The 19234-nt window shown below is 67.2% G+C and overlaps 8 protein-coding genes across 8 annotated transcripts in view; 4 read left to right on the top strand and 4 right to left on the bottom strand.

The window, feature by feature from the left end:
• The window catches only part of Lhcf68 (light harvesting protein), a gene marked incomplete at both ends in the record, with an annotated part of 1577 nt that extends 324 nt beyond the window's left edge, over nucleotides 1–1253 (bottom strand). Inside the window, 3 exons of the mRNA XM_005758763.1 lie at nucleotides 377–482; nucleotides 676–737; nucleotides 935–1253. Coding sequence (XP_005758820.1) covers nucleotides 377–482; nucleotides 676–737; nucleotides 935–1253 — 487 coding nt within the window. The remainder of the gene's footprint in view (nucleotides 1–376; nucleotides 483–675; nucleotides 738–934) is intronic.
• A 126-nt stretch (nucleotides 1254–1379) lies between these two features.
• EMIHUDRAFT_219272 (hypothetical protein) lies at nucleotides 1380–2846 on the top strand (the record flags this gene model as incomplete). The annotated part of the gene is made up of 4 exons (XM_005758762.1): nucleotides 1380–1442; nucleotides 1687–1903; nucleotides 2071–2193; nucleotides 2356–2846. The coding sequence occupies 4 exons, from the start codon at nucleotides 1380–1382 to the stop codon at nucleotides 2844–2846; spliced, it is 894 nt and encodes a 297-aa protein (XP_005758819.1).
• Nucleotides 2847–3262: 416 nt separating this feature from the next.
• EMIHUDRAFT_219271 (hypothetical protein) lies at nucleotides 3263–5636 on the top strand (the record flags this gene model as incomplete). Its single annotated transcript, XM_005758761.1, has 7 exons — nucleotides 3263–3284; nucleotides 3495–3959; nucleotides 4129–4272; nucleotides 4441–4838; nucleotides 4941–5012; nucleotides 5181–5386; nucleotides 5459–5636. 7 exons carry the CDS (start codon nucleotides 3263–3265, stop codon nucleotides 5634–5636), a joined length of 1485 nt encoding a protein of 494 aa, XP_005758818.1.
• Nucleotides 5637–6775: 1139 nt separating this feature from the next.
• EMIHUDRAFT_219269 (hypothetical protein) lies at nucleotides 6776–7336 on the bottom strand (the record flags this gene model as incomplete). The annotated part of the gene is made up of 1 exon (XM_005758760.1): nucleotides 6776–7336. One exon carries the CDS (start codon nucleotides 7334–7336, stop codon nucleotides 6776–6778), a length of 561 nt encoding a protein of 186 aa, XP_005758817.1.
• Nucleotides 7337–10183: 2847 nt separating this feature from the next.
• On the top strand, nucleotides 10184–10777 carry EMIHUDRAFT_359590 (hypothetical protein; the record flags this gene model as incomplete). Its single annotated transcript, XM_005758759.1, has 1 exon — nucleotides 10184–10777. The coding sequence occupies one exon, from the start codon at nucleotides 10184–10186 to the stop codon at nucleotides 10775–10777; it is 594 nt and encodes a 197-aa protein (XP_005758816.1).
• Nucleotides 10778–10979: 202 nt separating this feature from the next.
• EMIHUDRAFT_453477 (hypothetical protein) lies at nucleotides 10980–15248 on the top strand. The gene is made up of 11 exons (XM_005758758.1): nucleotides 10980–11755; nucleotides 11829–12330; nucleotides 12467–12790; nucleotides 13003–13027; nucleotides 13262–13465; nucleotides 13509–13750; nucleotides 13839–13892; nucleotides 14039–14161; nucleotides 14253–14426; nucleotides 14511–14543; nucleotides 14621–15248. The coding sequence occupies exons 1-11, from the start codon at nucleotides 11007–11009 to the stop codon at nucleotides 15092–15094; spliced, it is 2904 nt and encodes a 967-aa protein (XP_005758815.1). The 5' UTR covers nucleotides 10980–11006; the 3' UTR covers nucleotides 15095–15248.
• A 471-nt stretch (nucleotides 15249–15719) lies between these two features.
• Nucleotides 15720–16232, bottom strand: EMIHUDRAFT_219266 (hypothetical protein; the record flags this gene model as incomplete). The annotated part of the gene is made up of 1 exon (XM_005758757.1): nucleotides 15720–16232. One exon carries the CDS (start codon nucleotides 16230–16232, stop codon nucleotides 15720–15722), a length of 513 nt encoding a protein of 170 aa, XP_005758814.1.
• A 248-nt stretch (nucleotides 16233–16480) lies between these two features.
• EMIHUDRAFT_219265 (hypothetical protein) lies at nucleotides 16481–17146 on the bottom strand (the record flags this gene model as incomplete). The annotated part of the gene is made up of 2 exons (XM_005758756.1): nucleotides 16481–16777; nucleotides 16904–17146. 2 exons carry the CDS (start codon nucleotides 17144–17146, stop codon nucleotides 16481–16483), a joined length of 540 nt encoding a protein of 179 aa, XP_005758813.1.
• Between the last annotated feature and the right edge of the window lie 2088 nt (nucleotides 17147–19234).

Raw genomic sequence — 19234 nt, 5'->3', positions numbered from 1 at the left:
GTGGATCATCATGCCCGTGATGCCTGCGAGAGTGTGTGTGTCCGGAAAAAAAGGGGTGGGGGGGATAGGAAGGGGGGGGATACCAAGGAGGAGGGGGGGGGGGGGGGGTAAGTCGCGAAAGGATGCAGCCAGCAAGGTCTAAGAACTGTCCAAGACGTGGGAGCGCTTTGGGCGCGCGGCATCGGGACGGCTGTCGGGGGCCCTGACGCAGTTGCAGCAGCGCACCCACCCGTGGGCGGCGCGAGAGGGCGGTGTCTTGCAAGTGTGTGACGGAAGTGTCGTCTGCGGGGGCGGGCCCGCACCCATCACGGACGTGTCTCGGAGGTGTCTCGAGGAAGTGTCACGGAAGTGTCGTCTGCGGGGGCGGCGGGCGCACCCATCATGGCGGCGCGGCCGTTGTTGCGCTCCGCATTGAGCTTGAACTTCTTGGTCTCGGGGTCGTCGTACCGCACCCACGAGATGCCGCCCACGTCGCCCGGCTCCTTGGACGGGTCCGTGGCGCCTGCGGGGTGCGGAGGGGGGGGGAAGGGGGGTGTGGGGGGGCGGGGGGGGGGGGGAGGGGGGCTGGCTCAGCATCATTTCCGCCCTCAAGCAGCGAGAGAGGGGATTGAGGGCGGGAGAGGCGCGGGAAGAGGGAGGGCGCGGCGCGCCCTAAGCAAGCTCGAGGAAGATGACGAAGCCGACGATCTGCAGCCAGCCGAGCGCCGGCACCGCGTTGTACGAGTCAAAGCAGCCGCCTGTCGGCACGGGCGGAGCTCGGCGCCGCGTCAAGCCGGGCAGGGCATGCGTCGCGTGGGAGGCGGCCGCTGCGGGAAGGGACCGATCCGTCGCGGCGGCGGACGGGGCGGTGGAGTGTGAGCTTCGGCGTTGCGCGGTCCCCTCTCGCCCTGTCCGGAGAGCCCTCTTTCGCCGGCGCTGGCGGGGCGGCGCGCACCCGGCAGGTCGGCGAACTTGAGGTCCAGCGACTTGGAGAGGTAGCCGGGCCAGCGGAAGCCGGCCTCAGTGGTGAGGACGCCGACGGTCGCGAGCATCGCGATGCGGCCATGCTTGATCTCGAGCTCCACGTAGCGGCGGTAGTCGCGGCGCGGGTAGTCCACCGGCTCCGCGAGGCAGCCCAGCGGGTCCCACACGCCCAGCGGCGGCGTCACGCCGATCTCGCCCTCCGCCTTCATCACCGGCGCGGCGACGCGCGTGGCATGCGGCAGCAGCGGAGCCGTGAAGGTGGGCAGGGAGGTCGCGGCGATGCTCAACATGGCTCCGAGGTTGGGAGATGCTAAATTTGCCGCAGTGAAAAAAAAATCGTGAAGCGTGCCCTATACGAGGGGGTCCCTGGGACCCTGTCGTGTGGGTGAACCTGCCCAGCCCCCCTCCGTGTCGCGATGCGCTACCCGCTCCCGTTCCCCTGTGTCCCTGATCGTCCTTCCAAGATCCTGCTCGTGCAGGTGGGGAGAAGGCCCCCGCACCGGGGGTCCCGGGGGTCCCGGTTGGCCTTAATACGTTTTTCTCGCCCAGTACTATCTATATTCTTTTTCCGTATTCTTTCCGTATTCTTGTCCCAAACAGGGTCTATATTCTCGAATATGCCCAAGAATACAGCTCCATCGCAGTCTCTCCACCGCATCGGCCGCGCCGTTGCCGCGCGCAAGCTGTCCGACGGCCGCCCGTGCCACACATCCCGTCAATCAGGCGCCGTACACGCTTCAGTCGCCGCGGCTGCTCGCCCGCGTGTCGCTCACGCCGATGCGGCTGCACGCGGCGAGCACCGAGGGCGACGACGCGTACCCCTCTGTAATCTACTACTCACGCCGCGCACCGGAGAACGGCAACGGCCGCCTCTTCAACAGCAACCACGATGAGATGCTCCCGCGGCTCATCAGCAGCCGAATGAAGCACTTCAATCGCGGTGCGAGTCGCCCCGTGCAGCGGCGGCGGCCGCCGCTCCCCGCGACGCAAGCCTTCGCGCCCCATGCCCCCCGCCTATGCCTGTGCCTGTCCACCGGCCGACTGCGACTGCGCCACTTCGTGCCCCAAAGCGACCCCTCCCCGCCCTCCCCGCCTCCCACCTCCCAGGCGAACGCTTTGTTTTCTTCAACGGCCGGCAGACGGGCGAGTACCCGCGGCCGGGCTACCCGATGACGGCGGCGCAGCAGCTCGCGCTCTTTCGGACCGCCAACCTCTTTATCGGACCGCACGGTGCGCCGGTCACCCTCTCTCATCCACGCCGCGCGCCCACAGCCATCCTGTCGCGCCGACTCCTCCTCGCCGGTTTCTCTCGCGCACTCCCTGGGAGAGGCTTGGCTTTCCCTGCCGCTGCCGCTCCTCGCTCTCTGCGCACTTGCGCGCGCTTGCCCGCAGGCACCGCCTTCGCCAACGTGCTGTGGATGCGGCCCGCGAGGGGCAGCGAGGGGTGCGAGACGCATCACCAGCGGCTCCCTCACGTGATCGAGTTCGTCTGCGGCGCGGGGAGCGCCGCCGTGCGCGAGGGCTGCCCGTACGTGCGCAGCTACTACTACATGCTGGGCGGCGCCGCGTGGGTGAACTGGCACCACGTGCTCTACACGCCGCGGGCGACGGCGGGGGTCGTCAAGGTGGACTTTGGCGAGGTCAAGAATGCGCTCGACGCGATCCTCAAGCACCTGCCCCCCACCAACCTCCCGCCGCACTGGAGCACGATAGAGGGGGTCACCGGCCCGCCGCTCGTCTCCGAGGCGGCCGTCTGGCTGCGGCGCACGGGCGGTGGGCAGAATGAGTCGCGGCAGGTCGACGAGGATGACGACATACCCAAGAACATCACGGGGTGGACGGGGTGGCGGCAGTTTATGATGCTCGAGACGCTGCCGAACTGAGCGACAGGGGGGTGGGGGGGGGGGGGGGACCGAGGTACGTAAGATAAGATTTAAACACTTCTCCACAGGCACACAAGGTGGTGTAGGGACAGGGGGGGGGGGGGGGGCAACTCTCGGGACTCCCCGTCTAAATGACAGGGGCCCCCCGGCATTAATTAAATTGCACCTCTAGGTATCCCAGTCCCGTCCGGGTCGGGGCGCCGACTCGGGGCCACTAGGCTAGGGCCACTACTCCCCGGGGGGTGGTCCTGCTGCGCCGCGCAAAGGGAAATTGCCGGGGTCGGGTCACGGGGGTGTGCAGAAAGGCAAAGGGCTCTCGCTCCCGTCGTTTGCATTGAATGATATGAGAAACGACACGTCCGCTTCTCTTCTATTCTTGGTCATTAACTTTCCCTTGGACGGACATCCCCCCCCCAATGGAAAGGCCGCGCACTAAACGTAAGGCCCGGCCGCCGGCGTCTGGCAGCCCGCTGGGGGCCGCCGGCAGTGGCCCGCCCGCGCGCGGCCGGCGCCAGCCCACGCCCCGCGGCCCCGTCCGACTGACGTGAGCCCCCGACTTTTTATCTAAAACCGGCCGGCGCTTGGTCTTGCCTCGCCGCTCCTGCCTCTTCCACTGTCGTCTCGCCGACCGCCTTGCCCGTGCGCCAGGAGCGATGGCGCTGATGGACCTCGACACTGCCGACGGCAAGTGCGCCGGGACGCGCCTGGAGAGGGTTTTGACGAGGGTCAAGCTCGGCGCGACCGCCGACAGCTGCGATGACGCCGAGGTACAAGTCTCCGTAGCGAGACAAAGGACAGCTGCGACGTTGTACTACGCCGCCGCGGCCACGCTGAACCGATGCGAGCCCGCGCTGCAAGAGCGGTGCGCACAGGAGATCTCCTGCGCAATCGGAGTCTTCGCAAAGTCGTACCCCACGCACTGCGCGGACGTGCAGGATCTGCTTGCAGTCGAGAACCTCGTGGGCTTGCTTGCGCAGGGAGACTCGCGCGGCTGCGCAAAACTTCGCGAGGTTCCGTGCGTCGACACAGTCTTTGCCTTGGCCGTGGGCTGCACCGTCGCCGAATTCTGCCCGATTGCTGACGCCCTCCTCTCTACGCTCGTGCGCAACCACGGTGAATCTCCGCCCTTTCGCACTCTCGCTCTTAGCGCAACGCCGCGGACCGTGTGCTCCGGCACGACATCCTACCTGCCGCCCCAGAACTCTGTGAGAGTAGGCACAGAGCGACCTTCACACACACACGCTCACGCTCACGAACGGCGAACGGGGTAATGCACTTCCAGGTGCCGACGCCCTCAACGTGGGCGCCACCGCCTCGGCCCTGGCCTTCCTCGCCGGTGGCGGCCCGGACGGAACCTCTCTCGACGACTCGGGCGCGCTCGTGGCCGCCGGCTTTCTGCTCGATCTTGGGGCTGGGCCAGACGACGGTGGCCCAGAAGGGCACACCCCGCTGATGCTCGCGGCGTGCGATGGGAACGCGTCGATGGCAAAGCTGCTCCTCGAGTCCAAGGCATCGGTCGACCTTCGCGGCGGATCCCCGGCCGACCCGCTCTATAATCCGCTCTCCATTGCCTGCTTCCGTGGACACGAGAAAGTGGCCTGCCTCCTCCTCGCCGCCGCCGCCGACCCGAACGTGAAGACCAGCCGCATGCCACCGCTGCACCTCGCCGCGCACAGCGACAGCGTCGAGATCGTGGAGTCGTTGGCTGCGCATGGCGCAAACCTGGACCACAAGGAGCCGACCTGGAACGGCGAGACGGCGCTACACCTAGCCTGCCGACGCGGCCACTTCGACGTCGCTACGGCCCTGGTTGCTCTCGGCGCTTCGACCAAGATCAAGAGCTTCAGCAGCATGACGCCCATGCAGACGGCACGCGCGTTCAAGCACGACGACCTGGCCGCTTGGCTCAAGGCGAGCAGCGAGGCGGGGCCGAAGGGCAAGGGCGGCAAGGGCGGCAAGAAGGCGCGGCACGCACAAAAGCTGGCTCCCGCGGTCGCCGGGTCCGCCGCCGCCTCCAAGGCCGTCGCCGCCTCCAAGGCCGCCGCCGCCTCCAAGGCCGTCGCCGCGTCCGCCGCGCAGCTAGCGGAGATCGAGGAGAGGCACGAGCAGCGGCTGCAAGAGGAGGCAGCGGCGGAGCAGGCAGCGGACGAGGCGCAGCAGCAGCGGGTGAGCGACGAGGAGGCACGCCTCGAACGAGTCCTCGAAGCTGAGGCGTGCAAGCCAAAGGCGGGGCACCCGCGCTCGGCGGCCGCCGCCGCGCTGGCCGCCGCCGCCGCCGCCTCCTTCACGCAGTGCGAGATTGAACTCAGCCTCTCGCTGCAGCGACAGCCGCAGGACGTGGGTGAGGCGGCGGGCATGAAGGCGGCCCTGCATGCCGCCGGCGAGAAGGCGACGATGGTGGCGCTCCCGTCCATGGTCGACTACGCAAAGCTCAGCGTCTCCACCGAGCCCCACGCCGGCACGACGCTCTTCTTCAACGTGTGCCTCAAAACCCCGCCCTCGGACAAGGTGCTGATTGCGTTTCGACGCGACGTCGCACGGTTCAGCCACCTCACGCCCCTCGCGCCATCGCCGCTCCCTTCCCTCTGACGCCCCCAGCTGCCCGGGAATAGGTGGCTGCTCGCCGCGCACGAGGCGTACTGCACCTTCAGCCAGAACCTCGGCGTTCACCTGCCGCCCGAGCCGTCGCGCGGCGAGATCTTCGCGGCGCGCAGCATCAAGGAGGCGCCCACGTTCCACGGCCGCATGAAGCTGCGCTCCGGCGTGTTCCCGCACGACTGGCTCTGCTGAGAGGCGGCTCAGGGCGGCGGCAGAGACCTTTCGACGGTCGATGACCGGCATGCGGGGAGCCGGCGGCCGGGGGGGCCGTCCCGGGCGCTCGCTCGGGCTCGCAGGCTTGCAGCCTCGCCGAGCCGAGGGAGCCCAAACAGAGAGCGTGTTTCCATGGTTGACCTCTGCGAACATCTGCGAGAGTCCTGCGAGCAGGCCCAGCAAGCCGCAGCAGCTCCCGGCAGGCGCGAGGGCGGACAGGGAGCCGGGGGACATTGGGAGGGGCAGGAACAAGGGGCGGAGCGCGGAGCTGCGTGTCTCGGTTCGTCGCGTGGCGTGGTCCGGGCAGTGAGCGCAGGTGCCGCAGCGTCCAAGCGCGAGACCGAGAGTAGAGGGTGCGGTGCATCGCTTCAGTGAGGCCAAAGTGAGTTTATGGATGTGTGAGAACGGTACGGGACACGAGGAATCACGCGGACCGACTCGTCGGTGACTCTGCTGCACGCCGTTTCAGAATTTTTCTCAGCGTGAGCGAGACGTGGAAGAGTGCCACCGTCGGATAGGACGGGTCGTCCCGGAGCATCAGAGTAGCCGTCGTGGTCGCGGCGAGCAGCGCCGGCCACTCCGGCGCCGCGTCGGCAACATGGGAGCATGTCCACCGCCACTTCGCGGTCGCAGCGCTGCTTGTCGCCCGAAACGCCGCATGTACCTCTGGCGGGCCAAAGATCGCCTCGCATGTCGATTTCTCGACTTGACGGCAGCATGGAGGCATGATGCCTCCATGCTGCCGTCAAGTCGGAGCCAGTCTGCGGCGACCACAGCGCTCGCAGGAGGTACATGCGAGCTATTCAGAGTCAAGCTTTTGCGCGAAATCCCACACTGGTGGATTTTGGGGCGCTGCGCACCCCCTACCGAGAGGTCTCGTGCTGCAGGGGTCTCACTCTCACGTGTCCCTCCGTGGAGAGGCCAGACAGCCGCGCAAGAGGCGTGTGTGTGTGGTCCGCTCGCGGGGTCCGCGGCGGGGCGACGCCGTCGTGCGCTCCCGCGTCCGGCCGCCCGGCCGAGAAAAACATGTGGAGTCGATGTGTGACGCGATCCCGCACAGAGAACACATATGACAGTTTGCAGTCGTGACGCGCATATCGCACGGTACGAGCGGAGCGCTATGAGGTGTTCTCACCCTCCGCCTCGCCGGAGACGGCGAGCTCAGCCATCGCTCCCTCCACATCCTCCGCGTCCTTTCTCGCCGCCTTCTTGGTCTCCCTCTCCGCCTTTTTGGCCGCGGCGGCCGCCTTCTTCTCCTCCTTGGTCAGCTTCTTCTCGAAGAGCGGCTTGACCTCGACGGCGGGCGCCGCAGGCGCAGCGGCAGCAGGGCCGCCCATTCGCGGCCGCTCCGCGGGAGGCGCGTCGCCGGCGGAGAAGGTCTCCGGCACGAGCGCAGCAGCACCCGCGCCGCCGCCCACCCAGCCGAGCATCGGCGCGTCGCAGAGCATGCCCTCGCTGCTCACGCCGCCGACGGCCGCCTTCTTGACAGTCGTCCCGTCGCGAAGCTCACAGCCGACTGTGGCGACCACCACGCGGCTGTCGACGCGCACGTTCGACGCATTCGTGACTATCGTCAGCGGGTCTCCGCCGCTGCCGATGTCCACCTCGAGCGCCTGCAGCTTATCCTTGCCGGCGACCGGCGAAACCGCCTGGACGATGCCGACGACGAAGGCCGGCATGAGTTGGTGATGCTGCTCGTGAGGAGAGTGGGAGCGAAGCGTGTGGCGGAGGCGGGCGGAGGCGGAGGAAAAGAATTCTGGAATCCTTGAACAGTGCGTCCTCTCTTCAATCGCACTGAGATGAGACCGCCAGTGGATGTGGGAGTCCACCGCGCACCGCGCTGCGAGCCTGTCGTGTCCCTTGTCAGGAGCAGGAGAGCCCCACCTGTCCCCCTGATCGTTCTTCCAAAATCCTGCTCGTGCAGGTGGGGACCCTGTCCTCGTCCCATCCCTCGTTTGGCGTGTCTGTTTTCTTTCTTTCTTTCTTTCTCTTCAATCGCTCTAACGAAGTGGTGATCACCACCTTTCCGCTCGGAGGACTAGATGGCGCAGATCTGCGACGCCGCATTGGCTTCGCCTCGCAAGGGGCTGGTGGCCGGACGCGCAATGTGAGTCACAACGACACGCTGAACAACATCCTTGCGTGCGACCACTCGACAAAAACAACTGTTGTGCGAGGCGTGAACCGCGCCAATCGCTCTCACCTGGCAACCCTGTCTGCACGTCTCGCGCGCGCGTGAACAGGGCTCCAGGCCCCAAATTACGTGTGAGTGTTAGAGTTGTTTGGTATTGCTAAAAATCTCTCTCTCACTCCCACTCGAAGCACCCGGAGCTCGCTTCTCGACGAAATCTCGCCTCGCCAGTGGAAAACCCTGCGTACCCACCTGGAAAAGGTCGAACAGCAGCCAGACGCGATATGTCACAATTGAAAGAGGGGTACCCGGAGAATCCCCAGCTGCGGAAACGTAGTGTCGCTCAAGAGGTGCGATACTGCGGGGGAGTGTAAGGTGCCTATATGGGCTTCCAGTATCGGACCTTCAAGACATGCGCTTTTTGCCGGTGGCCTCCTCGGACAGGGGGGGCAGGTTCCGCGCCGGTCCGCGCCCTTGCCCCGAGCCCCCGTCGAAGAGCGCGACGCTTTCGACGCGCTCTTCGACGGGGGCTCGGGGTACGGGTGGGATTCCTCCTCGGGGGGCGGCGCCTTCTTCTAGGCGCCCGCCTTGACCCAACATAGAGGGCGTTGTGGGCCTAGCTTTTGGGTACTGTTGTGGCCTAAAGTCTGCCCAGGTTGTGGGGGACACGATCCCGGCGTGAACACGACTAACTGACGGATCCGCTCCTGACAGTCGCACGCGCCGCGCTGCAGCGCGTGCGACTGTCTTTGTTTGAAGTAAAAAGTCGAATCAGAGCGCCGTCGGCACCGCTCCGGGACGCACGCCGGCGAAGCACCATCAAGCTGCTGTACGGCCCCGGCATCGCCTTCCCAGGCTTAGCTAGACTGAGAGATATTGTGGACATGGTTGATCTCCACAATATATACACTGACACTGAACCTCCCAGAGCTCGTCCCGGTCCATCACGGCCATCCTCGGCCTCCGGAGGGCCCCCGCCCGGCCGCGGCGCGGTCGGTGTGGCGGAGTCACAAATCCGACGGCAGAGCACCGGGACGTGGTCGGGCGATCTGAGGCCCAACTAGGCGTATGCATTGCCCATCCAGGGCTGTCACCTGGACCTATCAACAGGCGCCTGCGGCGCCGTGCTCAGGAGCTGCTGCTCCAACCTGTTCACACTTTCGTACAGCACAGTAATGTAATGGCTCGAGCGGGAGAAGCGCGCGATCCCGGCTACTCGCGCTCGCGCTCGCGCTCGCGCTACCGCGACCGCCGGGACCGCGACCGCGGTGACCGCGACCGTGACCGGCGGAGCCGCGACTGGCGGAGCCGCGACCGGCGGAGCCGCGACCGCGACCGCCGCCGCGACTACAGCTCCTCCTACTACTCGGGCCCGGTGCTCACAAACCTCACCGCCAGGTCGCTGCTCATGGCGTGCCACGAGGGCCACGTCGAGATCGCCCGGCTGCTTCTCGAGTCCGGCGCGGCGGTCAACCGACCCGCACCGAACGGGGCCACGCCGCTGTCCGCCGCGTGCGAGGGCGGCCACCTCGAGATCGCCCGGCTGCTGCGCGACGCTGGCGCGGCGGTCGGCCAAGCCAATGAGCAAGGCGCCACGCCGCTGTTCATGGCGTGCCAGGAGGGCCACCTCGAGTGCGCCCGGCTGCTTCTCGAGGCTATCGCGGCGGTCAACCAAGCCCACGAGGCAGGCGCCACGCCGCTGTACATGGCGTCCCAGAACAACCACCCGGAGATCGCCCGGCTGCTGCGCGGCGCTGGCGCTGACATCAACCAAGCCACAGAGCACGGTGCCACGCCGCTGTACATCGCGTGCCAGAACGGCCACCTCGAGTGCGCCTGGCTGCTCCTCGAGGCTGGCGCAGCGGTAAGCCAAGCCAATCAGGACGGCGTCTCGCCGCTGCTCATGGCGTGCTACAAGGGTCACCTCGAGATCGCCCGGCTGCTGCGCGACGCTGGCGCGGTGATCAACCAGGCGGATGAGGACGGCACCACGCCGCTGTACATGGCGTGCCAGAACGGCTACGTCGAGATCGTTCGACTGCTCCTCGGGGCCAGCGCGGCGGTCGACCAGGCCGAGGGGGACGGCTGGACGCCGCTGTCCATCGCGTGCTGGAACGGCCGCCTCGAGTGCGTCCAGCTGCTCCTCGAGGCCAGCGCGGCGGTCAACCAAGCCAAGGACGGCGCCACGCCGCTGTTCATCGCGTGCCAGAAGGGCCACCTCGAGATCGCCCGGCTGCTCCTCGAGGCCAGCGCGGCGGTCGACCAAGCCAAGCAAAACGGCGCCACGCCGCTGTCCGTCGCGTGCGCGGGCGGCCACCTCGAGATCGCCCGGCTGCTGCGCGACGCTGGCGCGGCGGTCGGCCAAGCCGGTGAGCAAGGCGTCACGCCGCTGTACATGGCGTGCCAGGAGGGCCACCTCGAGTGCGCCCGGCTGCTCCTCGAGGCTGGCGCGGCAGTCAACCAAGCCAGGGACAACGGCGTCACGCCGCTGCTCGTTGCGTGCTACCTCGGCCACCTCGACGTCGCCAAGCTCCTCTCCTCCTACGGCGCCTCCCGCGCCGCTACGCCCTTTGGCACGCCCGAGGAGGTCGCAAACCGCCTAGGCCACGCCGACCTCGCCGCCTGGCTGGTCGCCAGCCGCGGCTGGACGCCGCTCGCGCACCTTGAGACGCTCACCGCCGCCCGCGCCCTCTCCCTTCTGCGCAGCGGCGCAAGCCTGCACGAGGGCGAGCCGACGCCGCTGCGGCGCGCAGCGGGCGGCGAGGGCGAGGTGGCGGCGCTGGTCCGGCGGGCGGCGGCGCCGTGGTCGCCGGCAAGCCACTCGCTCTTCCCCGCGGCGGCCCGCGCGCGGGCGGCGCTCCTCATCCTCTCGATCTACGAGATCCACGAGCGGCACGAGCTCGATTCGGCAGGAACCACGAACGGCATCGCGGCGCTCGACTTTGTCGCGTGCGTGCTGCGCTTCGCGATCACGCGCGAGACGGAGTAGGGGAGCACTGCAGTGGCCCTGCTCTCACTTTAGAATTTTAGAATTTTACAAGAGTGCCTCCATTGGACGACAGGACTGGCGCGCACTGGGGAGGACCTGGCGGGAAATTCTTTTTCATCACGGTTTCACAACCGTCTTTCAGCCCCCCGGCGCCACCTTGCCGCAGTTTGTGTGTACTTGTTACGTGAAAACCCGCCCACTGGGACCGCTTGTGTGCTGCCTGCGCCCTATGTCCGCCAGCGTGGAGCTGGGAGAGGCCAGCGAGGCGCCGACGGGTCTCAACCGCTTCCAAAAGGTGGTGCGCATGCAGCAGGCGCTGCACCGGGCCAGCTCGGAGGCGGGGATGAGCTCGCAGGCTCCTCCGTCGACGCTGCTCAAGCGAGCGGGCGCGCCATCGATGCTGATCAACCTCGCCCTCGTCGAGGAGCGGCACGGCAAGGGCTCGTGGCAGTACCGCTTGCTCGCACTGCAGAAGACGCGACGGTACACGGCCGCCTTCATCGCGCTGCTGCTGTGCGACGCGACCGCCGCCATCCTCGGGCTGCTCCTCTCGACTGCCTACCCTCCGTGCGTCAACATCAAGGCGCTCGCCAGCTGTCCCGCCAACAGCAGCACAGTCACCGTCATAGACGACGGCGTCATCACAAGCACCACCACCACGAGCGACGTCGAGCCGGAGCCGAGCTGCAGCGAGAGCGGGTACGGCGCGTTTGCCGCCGCCATGCTCGCAGTCACAGTCATCTCCATGCTCTCCATCGTTACCTTCCTCGCCGAGTCGCTCCTCGTCTCCGCGGCGCTCGGCCCGCTACTGCTCCGCACCTCCCGCTCCTTCCGCCTGTGGACCGTGCTCGACCTTCTCATCCTCACCTTTGCCCTCGGCGTCGAGTCGTACCTGTTGCTCGTCAAGCACCCCACCGCGTCGGAGCGCGCCGTCCACACCTCCTCGCCCGCCCTCGTCCTCCTCTCCCGCGGCTACCGGTACGTCCTGCAATCTCGCGCAATCTCGCGCAATCTCGCGCAATCTCGCGCGACCTCGCGCGACCTCGGATAGGTACGTCCAGCTCGCGCGCCGCTCGTACACGATCTTGCGCCGCGTGCACCACACGCGCAAGTCGGGCCGCGACCTGATCGAGGGCGGCGAGGCGCAGCGCGCGCGGAGCGAGCTCGACGGCGCGCTGGAGGAGCGGCGGAACGAGCTGCTCATCGCGAGGCAGGAGAGCGGCGAGGGGCGCGTGCACCCGTCGAAGCTCGTGCTGCAGGTCTGCGCCGACATGCTCCTCTCCGTCAGCCGCGAGGTGGGCAGCCGCGAGTGGGACGAGGTGCGGGAGCTGGCGGCAGCGGCGGGCATCCGCGCGCTCGACGGCTTTGTGGAGCGGCTTCTCAAGCGGCGGCTGCTGCCGCTGTACTCGCGGCCAGAAGGCTTCTACGAGAACGACTCGAACCTAGCCAACACGCTCTTCCAGGCGGTCAAGTACAAGGAGAGCATGGGCGCGTGGCCAGAGGGCCTCGCCGCCCTAATCAAGGACGCAAACACGCCCGACTCGCTGCGCGGCGTCCTTCGGATGACCCACCTGCAGGCCAGCCTCGAGATCCGCCGAGATCCGCCGAGATCAGCCGAGATCAGCCGAGATCCGCCGAGATCAGCCGAGATCCGCCGAGATTGCGTCTCTGCGGATGACCCCCCTGCAGGTCATCCTCGACGACCTCGGGCCCGGAGGGTACGGCCCTCTTGCCCTCGTGGTGCGGGCGAGCCGCTGCTTGCGCACGCTTGACGTCGACTGCTCCGACTCGAACTTGTGGCGCAGCTCGGGCAAGGAGGCCTTCATCGAGTCCCTCGCCGAGAGCAGCACGCTGCGCCAGATCGACCTCTCCACCTCGCACGTGCCGCCCGACCTGCTGCACAAGCTGTGCGCGCGGCTCGCTTGTGGCGGCGAGGGCGTCGGATCCGAGTGGGAGGCCGAGTGGGAGTCGGCGTCGCACAGGGAGGGCGAGGGCTCGCGGCCGCAGGCGAGAGTAGCCGAGATCCGCCGAGATCCGCCGAGATCCGCCGAGATCCGCCGAGATTCGCCGAGATCCGCCGGGGCAGTCGGCGCTTCCTCCCACAGCCCTCGACGGGTGCGACGGCACTGTGGAGTGTCTTTGCCGCTTCACCGGCACTTGTCGGACCCTTCGTGGCCGCCCTGGCCGCCGCCCCTTCACCCCCTCCCATCTCCCCGCGGCCGCAGGCAAACGGGCGGAGGCAGGGAGCGGGTGGGGGCGGGTCCCCGTTCCGAGCAGTCGCCCTGCCGGGCCGCAGCGGCGCGCGCTCGCGCGGCGGCGGCGACGCGTCGCGCGGCGGCGACGCGTCGCCGGCGCCTCCAGCGTCGCCCACGACGCCCTCCTCGCGGCACTCGAGCAGCAGCAGCCGCCGGGGCGAGCGGGGCTGGCGGGCAAAGATGGGCGGCGGCGGCGGCGGCGCAGTCGCGTCCGTCCGCCCCGCCCCAGCGGTAGCGCTGCCTCCGCGCGTCGCTCAGATCGAGGCCGTCTCGCTCGCCGGCAACGCTGTGCCCGGCTGCGGCGCCTCGCTCGCGCTGCTCCTCGAGCAGTGCGGCGCCCTCACCTCCCTTGACCTCTCGCGCACTTGCCTCACCGAGGCCGACGGCGCGCTCGTCCTTGCCTTGCCATCCTCGAGCCTCGGGCTCGGGGGGGGTAGTGATCTCGGCTGATCTCAGGTCATCACACACACCTCTAGGCGCGCTCGTCCTTGCCGCCGTCGCCAGCCGGCACGCACGCGACGCGAGGCGCGCCGCCGAAGCGCAGCGGTCGACGCAGGGCGCGCGGCTGCCCGAGGGGTGGCCTGCCGCCCGCCACGCGCCGCCGGCCGGAGCGTCCGCGGAGGCGTCGAACGCTGCCAAGCCGCTGCAGTGCGTCGTACTCGACGTCGCGGCGGTGCCGCCGGAGGAGCGGGGGCGGCTGCCCGCCGCGGTTGCGGCGGTCGAGGGCGCCGCGCCCCGCCCGAGACGGCCCGAGATCACGCGAGATTGCCCGAGGTTCACCCCGAGATCCCTCGAGATGCCTCGAGATGATAGGCGACGAGCTGCTCGACCGGGGCGAGATCCGCAAGGTGATGCGTGAGGTGGCGAAAGCGACCGCCGCCGAGGGCGCGAGCCAGACGCCGCTCGAGAGCCGCTTCAGCAGCTCGGCGACCCTCGCGCCACGCCGCCGGCCGCTTTCAAAAGCGGGGGGGGCGTCGCGAGCCAACGGCGGCGCGTCTGTGAGCAGGCGTCCGACTTGGTGACCGGCACGCTGCTCGAGGCGGCGCACGGCCTGCAGCACTACATGCGCGTGAGCGAGGAGCACATCCGGCAGGGCGTCGCGATGGGCACCGCCGCCATCGAGGAGGAGGTGCGATCTCGCGCAGTCTCGCGCAATCTCGCGCAATCTCGGGTAATCTCGGGTACTCTCGGGGTGCGACGGCTTCCGCTGCTGCGTCGAGGTGCGCGCGCTGGGCGACGCCGAGGCGCTGTCGATGCTGCAGTACATCTTGCACGACCCGGCCTCGGAGAAGGAGTACCCCAACGGCACGCGCGACGCCGGCCGCAGCGGCGAGCGGCTCGCCGACTTCGTCGCGCACGCCGACGCGCAAAAGGCGATGCTCGACGAGCCGCACGTCGTATCTCGGGCAATCTCGGGCAATCTCGGGCAATCTCGGGTAATCTCGGGCAATCTCGGGTAAAAGGCGATGCTCGACGAGCCGCACGTCGTCGCGTTGCGGCTGTACACGACGGTGCCTCAGCCGCGGAGGCGCGGCGTTCTCAGCCGCCGTGGAGCTTTCTCGGACCCTTCCCGGAGCCCTCCCCGCAGGCGGCGTACCGGCACATCAACGGCCCGCTCCGCAAGCCGGAAGGTCCGCACCCGCTGGCGCGCACCACTTGGTTCATCTCGGAGGCCGTGCGCAAGCTGCGCGCGGTGCACGCCGACTCGACGACGGCGACCGAGACCGAGGACCTCTGGAGGGGCATGCGCAACATGCAGCTCTCGAGCGACTTCATCGACAACCGCACCGGCGGCACCGAGCTCGCGCCCATGTCCGCGACCACCGACATGACCGTCGCGGCGCGCTACGGCGCCTCGTCGGGCACGCTGCTCTTCAAGATCCGCGTCGACAACTCGCTCGTGCGCGGCGCGTCGCTGCAGTGGGTCTCCGCCTTCCCGCGCGAGGCGGAGGTGCTCTTCCCGCCGCTGACGTACGTCCAGCCCACCGACAAGCGGCAGACGCTGCTGGTGGGCGCGTGCAACTTCACTGTCATAGAGGTGGTGCCCAACCTGTCGTCGTGACGCATATTAGAGGTGTGCGGTGCCCCGGTGCCCTACCACAGCGAGCCGTACCGTGCCTGTACCGGTGTCGCATGATATGGTTCATGGAGTTGATGGGGGAGATGGGTTGTGATGCTCATGTACGAAGTACGAGATATGTACGATCTACGAGCGTACGAAACAAGGGTGTGACGTGTGTGTGTTGTGTAATCAAAAGTCAGTTCTGGACACTGTGGAGCGTCACATTAAGTACACCGACGGATCTGTAGACTGTACGGCTTTGCACATTGCAGAGCAGTGCGGCAGTGCCAGTGGAGCGGGGTGCAAGCACAAACAAGAGAGTGAGAGAGAGCGTACTGGATGACTGTACAGAGTTGTGCGGCACGGGGTAGAGATCATGTTATCTCTCTCAGACATGCGGAGCGCGCCGGCGGTACAGAACATGCCATGGGGGTGGGGCAGAGCTACTGTAGGGTTGAGCATGCCGCAGACGCGCAGAGCGGGCGATGAGAAAGGTGGGAATTTGCCGCGAGAGCCGCCGGCTAGCGCACCGCCGTCTCAACGCGTTGTGCATCCAAACGAAGCCACGACTGCTCTCCTGCTCCGACTGCAATCCAAGCGCTCGGCCGGTCCCGCGACACCCGCCTCATGGCTCTCCCCGCTGCACCACCTTGATCAAGTGATGGCCGAACTGCGTCTTGACCGGGCCTAAGATCGTGCCGAGCGGCTCGTCCTCCACGACTTTGAAGACGGCCTCGTCGAACGCCGGCACCATGGCGCCGCGCTTGAACTCGCCCAGGTCGCCACCGCGCTCGGCCGACTGGCAGGCGGAGAACTTCTCCGCCGCAAACTCAAACGTGAAGTCGCCGCCTTCGATCTTTGCCTTTAGCCCGTTCGCCATCGCCTCGGAGTCGGGCGAGCTCCCCTCCGGGTAGGCGTCGAAGGACAGCAGGATGTGGGACGCCCTCGCGATTCGGTCGTCTTTCGAGTAGCCCATGACCTTGCCCATCGCCTTCCCGCCAAAAGCACCCGAGACGCCGTCGGAGAGGCCGACGACTATGTTGTCGAGCAGCCCAGCCCGCGGAGCAGCGCAGCGCGGCGCTACTGTCACTGGCAGTATCGGAGGCGAGAAGGCGAGCGCGAGGCAAACGAGATGCATCGACTGCGGAGGCGATGAAGCGCACAGGAATATATGTACGAGGCCCTCTACCGGCGCCCTACCAGAGGAACAGCGTTGGCACCAAAAAAAGAAAAAATATTCATCCGGGCCGAGCCGTGCGATGACCAAGCTAGACCGTGGCCCTTTCCCTGGCAACGCCACAACACCGCGAACAGGTATCTCTCTCGTGGGGAAAGGGCGCGACCCGCTGCTGACATGCAGAAAGAGCCTTCGCCCTCTGGCCCTTACTAGGCCTGGCCCTTCTTCTTGTTGCACGGGCAGCATGCGCAGCATGCGAGGAAGATGGAGCAGTAGAGGATGGCGCCCACGACGAGGAGAAGGCCCACGGCACCGCCGACGGCTGCTCCCACGACCGCGCCGGTGTCGGTGACGCAGCAAACGTCGTTCGCGTTCGCCCAGAACGGTGAAAGGCACACTTCTTCGTCACGAAGGTAGGCGAGCATGGGATCGTTCGCCTTAGGCGTGTCGGCGAATTCATACCAGCAGTGCGACTTCTTCCAGAAGATCCCGCAGGAGCCGTGGTTCTACCGATGGGGAGGCGGTGCAGGAGTAAGAGTCGCGTACGGGAGTTTTGCCGAGGTGAGAGTCAACTTAGAGGGGGAGGCCGAGCGCCGGCGCGCGTGCAGGGAGGGCCGTACGCCGGGACTCACATAGTCCAAAAGCGACGAGCCATCGGCGCATTCGTCATGGTCCAGCTTGCGGCGGTGGCCTGTGACCGCGAGCGCGACGTGGTCGTCGCCGGCACCGTTCTTCATCACCATTGTGATTTTGCGGGTGAGGTCGACCCAACTGGTCTGGCTGCTTGCGAGGCCGGGCGCCTCGATCTCGTGGCCGTTCGGCACGTCCTTTGCCTGGGCGACGGCGAGGGAGACGAGGAGGATCCTCAGCAACATTAGGTGGCAATTCGTTGATGAGACGACACGCCGTTCACAATCGCCCCTGCCCAGGGACGACGGCAAAGAAACCCAAGGGTGAATCTCCTCATCTATTCCGTACACAAACGAAGGAGAGTTGGTTTAAATCTCTCTCACACTCACACACAAGGTGAGAGGCGCGGGTCTTCGAATGGATGGAGAGCCCGGAGAGCTCCAGGCAGCAACGCAAATGGGACGCAAGATAAGACCGGAGCGCCGAGCCTACTGGCGGGGGAAAGAGGCGCGGGCGGATGGTCGAAGTCCTCAAAAGGTGGCATGAAACGTCGGCATTCCCGACACGCGGCCGGTCCCGCCCGCCGCCCCTTCGCATGGCGAGGAGATGCTGATGGGTGTTTGCTGTGCCCGAAGAGGCACTCGCCGCGCCGGCGGCGGAGGGCGAGGCGGAGGGCGAGGCGGAGGGCGAGGCGGCGGGCGAGGCGGCGGAGGCCCTCGCGCACCTCAAGCTCTCGGAGCTGCGGCAGCGGCTCGCAGCGGCGGGGGTGGACGGGGCGGCCGTCGACGAGGCGCTCGACGAGGCTGCTGAGACACGGGCTCCATCCTGAAGCAGGCGCTCGTCGCTTTGCTGCAGACTCGCTCACGCCCTCGGGCGTCAGAATAGGATCCCGAGCTCTCAAACTCAACTCTCCGGTTGGTTGCTCGCGTTGCAAAACGCGGCTCGCAGGATGCCAGGCGCGGCGGCCGCACGGTTAAGGCCGCGCTCCGCTGCTCTCTCCCTGCCGCGTGCACACTGGCGGCCGTCGGGATGGCTCTGGCGCCATGTAGCGCGCGGGGCGCGCTTTTTTGTTGTGGGGCACCAATCCTCGCTACCCAACGCGGCCGAAGGATATCCACCTCGAGAACCTCGAGAGAGAGTTGCGGGGCAGCACGGAAAAATTGCCGTTTTTTCAGTCTTCACCTCACCGATGCGGTGGGCGCGGGTACGTCAACGGCTTGCTGGCGCGTGGGCAGGGTCGGACGGAGGCTCCGTGTGTGGCATGAGGACGCAGTTCGACGCGGCGGTGGCGGCGGGCGAGCTTCTCGAGCTGCTCGAGAGCTTGCCGCAGGGGCGGTCGAGGCCTCTGTCCGACAGATGTGAGGTTACACCCAACGCGGCAGAAGGATTTCCACCCGAGAACGCCGAGAGGGGTTACTCGCGTACACCCGCACGGGCGAGGCGCGGAGCCCATTCTCGCTAGCTTGGACTCATCCATGAAGCGGTGCAAACCGCCGATAGTTGGCGACACGCCTGCAGCGCCCGCACCGTCAGACACCCTTGCCTGTGCTCCATGGTGCGCACCCAGCTTTGCTACCTACCACTGCACCAAGTGCCAATGTCAGGACTGCCAGTGGTGCAAGCCGAGCCCGCCACCACCACCACTGCCACCCCCCTCGCCGCCACCACCTCCGCCTCTGCCGCCACCTCCTTCGCCGTCGCCTATGCCTCCGCCTCCGCCTCCGCCGCCACCACCGTTGCCACCGTCAAGACCGCCGCCTTCCCTGACGATATCATATTCGGCGACAACCTCAGATGTTGCGAGGGCATCGCCTGTACCACCGCCTGCTGCAGCGGGTTGCTCGACTCCGCTTATCGCTCGACCTTGACAGTAGCCTCACGCTCTTCGATAGGCGCTGAACTCCGCATGCGAGCTGCTTGGCGTTGCGCCGCATGGCAAAACAGTTCACTGTGTGACAAATTGCATTGTGGTCGAGGACGATACTAAGAAGAGCCGAGTGCTTCACAGCCTTGTTATTGAGAAGAAATTACGTCGTATGGCGCTGTGCGCTGGTCTGTGAGAGGTTGAGGTGCGAGCCCTGGAGGCCCTGGGAATGGGGGGAGACTACCCGCGGGCCTAGAAGGCCCGCGCGCAGGGGGGTGGGGCATTGAGACCGGTCATGAATGAGTGCGCGACACGCATGTTGCGAGCAGCGTTGTTGATGTTCTGCGCGTCGCCACAGACGGCGGCGCGCGAGAGCTGTTGCGAGTGGTGCTGGACAAAGCCCCGGGCGCTGCCGGAGGCTGTGCCGTACTCGCAGAGTGTGGGTAAACGAAAAAAGTAGCGCCCAATT

Source organism: Emiliania huxleyi (assembly GCF_000372725.1).
Source record: "Emiliania huxleyi CCMP1516 unplaced genomic scaffold EMIHUscaffold_84, whole genome shotgun sequence".
In the NCBI taxonomy this organism is placed as follows: Eukaryota; Haptophyta; order Isochrysidales; family Noelaerhabdaceae; genus Emiliania; species Emiliania huxleyi.
This window is presented reverse-complemented; position numbering and strand designations above follow the sequence as displayed.

Coding starts and splice junctions, on each gene's coding strand:
- EMIHUDRAFT_453477 (XM_005758758.1), top strand. CDS start 11,007: ATGTCCGCCAGCGTGGAGCTGGGAGAGGCCAGCGAGGCGCCGACGGGT. Junction 11,756..11,828: donor CTCCTCTCCCGCGGCTACCG/GTACGTCCTGCA, acceptor GACCTCGGATAG/GTACGTCCAGCTCGCGCGCC. Junction 12,791..13,002: donor GCTCGCGGCCGCAGGCGAGA/GTAGCCGAGATC, acceptor CCGCGGCCGCAG/GCAAACGGGCGGAGGCAGGG.